We start from the raw sequence: 6,000 nt of genomic DNA on the forward strand, positions 1-6,000 counted from the left end.
ACCTCCCTCCCCTCATTCAAAGTCCCTTTTTATTTAAATTTTCATGTTTGGGGAAAAAATATTTAAAACCCAAATAAATCCTGGGTAACTTTTGGACTGTGGATGAAAAGTTGAATATTTCTAGAAAGAACAAAAATCAATTTTTTCATGAACTTCAACATTTTGTCTGAAAACCATGATGCAGAAAGGGAAATAAATGTCATTTTTTGTAAGGAACTACAGGATATGACAGGACTGGAAAACAGGGTCCTGCAGCAAGCATAACCTTTTCCTATTTTGGGTTTGTTTTTCTCATTATCACTGCTGTTAATTGCATTATTAGGTTGATTTATCCCCTTAAAATTTGGCTTTCATTAGGCACTGAATGTTGTTGCAGCCAGCAGTGGTTCACAGCATCTCCCTTTTAATGGGGTGTTGTAAAAAGATGCCACAGCACCCAGCATTTGTGCAATATTTCTGCCTTTCCAAGCTCAGTCACTGGGTAGATTTTAATTACTGGAGTACACAGATAATTACAACTCTTTGGAAGTGTTGGATTGTCACGAGGGAACAAATTGTCTGAGGGATGTTTTAAAGCATGGCCCAGCTCCATTTCCCACCGTGGAAATTACTGGGTTGATGCATGGTTAACACGACTCCTTAATTATGGAGCTAAAAGCCCCCTGTGTTCAGTCTGAATTGGAGCTCAGTTTGGAGGATGTTAACCAAAGAAAAAGAGGGGAAAATTCCTCTAAAATTGAACCACCAGGACAATAAAGAGAAAATTTCTCTTGAACTGAAGTGGGGTCATAAATATTTATGTCCTCTCAGCAGATTCACGGACAGTCCAGGGCTTTCATGGAATTACAGAATGGTTTGGGATGGGAGGGAGCTTAAAGCCCATCTCATTCCAAGCACTTCCAGGGGCAGGGACACTTTCCATGATCCCAGGGGGCTCCAGGTGTCCCAGCCTGGCCTTGGACACTTCCAGGGATGGGGCACAGCAAATCTGGGCAAGGAGGAGCTGCCTGCCCGTGGTGGGTGGGACAGCACCTGGAATTCCATGGGGATGGGGAGGTTGCTCCAGGGGTTTGTGGGGGTGGGGAGAGCTGTGGCTGGTGGCTCAGGGGTGGCTTTGTCACAAGGTGAGCCCTGTTTGTCCTTCTGTTGCAGCTGGCACTGAGGGGACCAGCGGGACCCATGGGCCTGACGGGGCGGCCGGGCCCCATGGTGAGTGGTGGGAATGGGGGAGGGAAATGGGGATGGAAATGGGGGAGGGAAATGGGGGAGGGAAATGGGGAGATGGAAATGGGGATGGAAATGGGGGATGGAAATGGGGGATGGAAATGGGGGGGATGGAAATGGGGGGGGATGGAAATGGGGGAATGGAAATGGGGGATGGAAATGGGGGAGGGAAATGGGGATGGAAATGGGGAGATGGAAATGGGGATGGAAGTGGGGAGTGATGGAATTGGGGAGATGGAAATGGGGGGGGATGGAAATGGGGATGGAAATGGTGGGGATGGAAATGGGGGATGGAAATGGTGGGGATGGAATTGGGGGATGGAAATGGGGGATGGAAATGGTGGGGATGGAATTGGGGGATGGAAATGGGGGATGGCAATGGGGGGGAGGGAAATGGGGAGGTGGAAATGGGGGGATGGAAATGGGGAATGGAAATGGGAGTGATGGAATTGGGGAATGATGGAATTGGGGAGTGATGGAATTGGGGAGTGATGGAATTGGGGAGTGATGGAATTGGGGAGATGGAATTGGGGAGATGGAAATGGTGGGATGGAAATGGGGAATGATGGAAATGGGGAGTGATGGAAATGGGGAGTGATGGAACTGGGGGATAAAAATGGAGAGATGGAACCGGGGAGATGGAACTGAGGAGTGATGGAGTTGGTGAGGATGAAACTGGGGGGATGGAGCTGGTGAGAATGGAATTGGTGAGGATGGAACCGGGAGTGATGGAATTGGTGAGGCTGAAGATGGAGAGGATGGAGCCAACCCAGCTGATCCAGCTCCTTGTGGGCTCTGGATCCATGAATGGCTTTTCCTTAACGTGGAATCTTCTTCTCTGGCTCTCTTGAGCAAAAATATAATAAATTCTCTTCTCTGTCCAAAGGGACCGCCGGGCAGTGGAGGACTGAAGGGAGAAGCTGGAGAAATGGGACCTCAGGTGAGTGTGGAACTGGGGGGAGCTGGAGAAACGAGGGGGGAGCAGCCAGTGCTGCCTGAGAGGCTGTTGGGAAGCAGGGATTCAGTCACCCCCTGCCAGCTGGGAGCAGGAAGCTGTGGGAACACGTTTTTGGCATGGAAATGTCCCTCCAAGTGTCTGAATGCAGGCTCTGGACGTGGTTCGAAGCCAACAGTGTAAAACTCTGCAGCTCCCTTCCTGGAAAAACACCCATGGAGGAGTCCTGTACATAAAAGATGATTTGAAGTGTGGAGAATTCGCTAATGCTCAAGATATTGTTCTTCCAAGCCTTAAATCCTGCATTAAGGGAAAGTTCCCATTTTCTGATGGCAAGGGAAGTGATTTACGGGATGCACCTCCACCACCTGCTTGCCAAAGCTTCCCCATGGATAAACACCTCCAATTCCTGCCTGGAGATGCTCAGCCCTGACCCTTCCCTGTGTGTTTAGAACCACAGGCTCTGCTCCAGGGATGCATTTTGGAGCCCTGGTGGCCCTGGGAGCCCAGCAGTGCCTGAAGCGGGCACTGATCACTGGGTCTTGACATTTCTTCCTCTCTCCTCGATTCCTTGCAGGGTCCACGAGGCATCCAAGGTCCTCCCGGCCCTGCAGGGAAGCCAGGCCGCAGGGTGAGTGTGCTGGCAGCTGTGCTGAGCAGGCAGGAGCTGCAATTGCAGCTGGGAGCTGCTCCTGCTGCCAAACAATTCCTCCGCACCCAGGGCGTTGCACAAGAGCCGGCCAGCGGCCAGGCTGAGCTTGGCCACCCCGGAGGACACAAACCAGGATGGGAGTGAAAATCTGGGAGGGTACAGACCAGGCTGGGAGTTAAAGCTGGGAGGGCACAAGGATGGGAGCTAAAATCTGGGAGGGCAACAGGATAGGAGTTGAAATCTTGGAGGAGAGAAGGATGGGAGGTGAAATTTGGGAGGACACAAATGAGGAGGAGAGTTAAAGTCTGGGAGGATGGAAATCAGGATGAGAGTTAAAATCTGACAGGGATGGGAGTTAAAATTTGGGAGGACAGAAACATGGATGAGAGTTAAAATTGGGGAGGAGACAAATAAGAATGGGAGTTAAAATTTGGGACACAAATGAGAATGGGAGTTGAAATTTGGGAGGACACAAAGCAGGATGGGAGTGAAAATCTGGGAGGGTACAAACCAGAGTGGGAGCTAAAGCTGGGAGGGCACAAGGATGGGAGTTAAAATCTGGGAGGAGAGAAGGATGGGAGGTGAAATTTGGGAGGACACAAATGAGGAGGAGAGTTAAAGTTTGGAAGACAGAAATCAGGATGAGAGTTAAAATTTGGGAGGACACAAATAAGAATGGGAGTTAAAATCTGGGCAATGAATGAGAATGGGAGTTGAAATCTTGGAGGACACACATGAGGAGGAGAGTTAAAATTCGGGAGGATGAAAATGAGGATGGGAATTGAAAACTGGGAGGACAGAAACCAGGATGGGAGTTCAAATCTGGGAGGACACAAAGAAGGATGGGAGGTAAAATCTGAACAGTGTGGGGGGAATTCAAAGCTGCACATCCCACTCTTTCATCCTGGGGATAAAAGAGTGATACCCCTGGTGTTGGGGTTGTAGCTGCACAAATGCTTTCAACTGGCTTGGAGTCCCCACTACTGGCAGAATCCAGTCCAAGGATGGATCAGGTGTAAATCCTGCTCTGTTTCCACCCCTAATTTGGATTTTTATTTCCCTCTGGCTCGCCACCACTCAACTTGCCAGAGGAAGGAGCGAGCAAGCCTTGTGTGTGACCCACTTCTGCCTTCCTGCAAAACAGAAACTCCCATTCCAGTTTTCAGCCATCCTCACTAGCATCTCTTCAGATGTGCTGGGAGATCATTTTGTCACATTAAACCAACGCCCATGGCCCATGCAGGGAAGTGGCTTCGCTGCCATTCACCTCCCACCTCTCATTGACCCCAGGATGTGCCTTCAAACACAGAGCAGGGATTGTTCCCTCACCAAGACTTAAATAAACCCTCTCTCTGGCTTAACTAAACCCTGTCCCAGCCCCAGCTGAGGCCCTGCCTTGCCCTTGGGATCTGACTTTGTGTTCTCTGTTGCAGGGACGAGCTGGCAGTGACGGCGCCCGGGGGATGCCAGGCCAGACAGGACCAAAGGTAGTGCCAGGTTTTTATGGGATTTTGGGGATCTGCACCTCCTCTTCAGCAGGAATGAGCTGAGGGACCCGTGGAGAAGGAGCCCAGCTTGCTTGGAGGAGGTCCTGAGCTGGTCCAGAGGCTCCTGTGGAGGCATGGAGGTTTAGAGAGGGGAGTTGAACACTCTCCTGGAAGGCAGAATAGCAATTTTCACTTTTCTTTTCCTGCTTTTTTTTTTTTTAATGCCACTTTTTTTAACTGCTGGATGAAATATGCTGCAGTTGTAGAACAAATACTTCAGAATCCCAATTACAAAAAACAAACAGAACAAGGGGCTGGAAAGCCTCTAGAGTAGAACCACCAAAAATCCACCTCTTAACCAGGTGAGGAAACGGAGGCATGGTGAAGAAATTTAATTCCCCCCATAATTTTTTTATTGGAGACAAAATCCCTTCATTCTGCTGTGATCTACCAAAATTATCAAGCAGGAAATAAGCTGCTGTGCTGGAAATCCACATGGAAAAGCATTTCATCTGGGGGAAGAGTTTAGCTCCAAATTACAACATGGTAGTTTTTACGTGAGATAATAAGAACTTTTACCTTAATTTTATCCTGATTTTTATTACTCTCTCTTTTAGTTACTGTTAATAAATTTTTCTTTCTACCTTTTTAAACCTACTTTACCTTTCTCCCAATCCCACCTGACAACAAAAAATAAATACACAAATAATTGACCAACACTAAAACCCACCACACTCATTAATACACCATCCAAAAAAAATCTCAAAATGAACAAAATCTCAAATTAACAAACCAAAACCACTACAGACTTTGAGGTGTTTTTTGGGGTTTTTTTCCCTTGTTTTAATCCATAAATTTGAGATCACCCCTGATCTGATGGAAGGTGAAGGCTGAGGGAGAAAACCCATCCCTCTTGACACAGAAAGGAAATAAACAGGAAGGGTACTCAAATACAGCTGGAAATGTGTTTTGATTGGTTTTAAACTGGTTTAAAATGTGTTTTAAACTGGTTTAAAATGTGCTTTAAGCTGGTTTTGCTTTCAGGGTGACCGAGGCTTTGATGGCTTGGCTGGTTTGCCTGGTGAGAAGGGAAACAGGGTGAGTGTTCTTCCCCTTCTGGCTGGGATGGAGCCTTGAGAGGAGGAGGAGGAGGCTGGGAGGGACTGGGATGAGGCACAGGAGAGGGTGAAGGAGCCTGTGGGATGTCTCAGTGCCATCCCAAGGAGCTGCAAAATCCCTCTGCAGGATCCTTCTGGGGCTGCTCCAGTTTGGCACGGGGAGGAAAAAATTCCCTTAATGCAATGGCTTAAAAATCCAAATCAAGAGGCAAAACCTGCTGTTGGATGGGGTGGAAATTGCTTGAAATTGCAATTTATAATTAAAAAATGGGGGTGGGGGGGAATGGGGGAAGGTTATTTTGGGAGGCTGGGTGTCCCTCCCCTCCCTGGGTGCCAGTGCCAGAGCCAGAGTGTTTGCAGCTTCTCTGAAGCATTTTCTGCCTTTTTTTTGCAGGGTGAGCCAGGCCCCCACGGCCCCCCAGGGGCTCCTGGAGAGGATGGGGAGAGGGTAAGTGTGCCTGGGGACTGGGAATTCCTAAGGAAGCCCTGGAAACAAGAGGCAGATGCAGCATCAGGCAGGAGCTGCCAGTCCTGGGAGGGAAGCAGGGCAGGGAGATGGGAGTT

At 48.8% G+C, this 6,000-nt stretch overlaps 1 protein-coding gene across 1 annotated transcript in view; it reads left to right on the forward strand.

Annotated features, from left to right (window-relative positions):
* COL5A1 (collagen type V alpha 1 chain) overlaps nt 1-6,000 on the forward strand; it is a 128,422-nt gene that overhangs the window by 71,997 nt on the left and 50,425 nt on the right. Inside the window, exons 14-19 of the mRNA XM_084219900.1 lie at nt 1,153-1,209; nt 2,111-2,164; nt 2,757-2,810; nt 4,265-4,318; nt 5,363-5,416; nt 5,831-5,884. Coding sequence (XP_084076026.1) covers nt 1,153-1,209; nt 2,111-2,164; nt 2,757-2,810; nt 4,265-4,318; nt 5,363-5,416; nt 5,831-5,884 — 327 coding nt within the window. The remainder of the gene's footprint in view (nt 1-1,152; nt 1,210-2,110; nt 2,165-2,756; nt 2,811-4,264; nt 4,319-5,362; nt 5,417-5,830; nt 5,885-6,000) is intronic.

The sequence above is a fragment of the Fringilla coelebs genome (assembly GCF_963513975.1).
Source record: "Fringilla coelebs genome assembly, chromosome: 21".
NCBI lineage: Eukaryota > Metazoa > Chordata > Aves > Passeriformes > Fringillidae > Fringilla > Fringilla coelebs.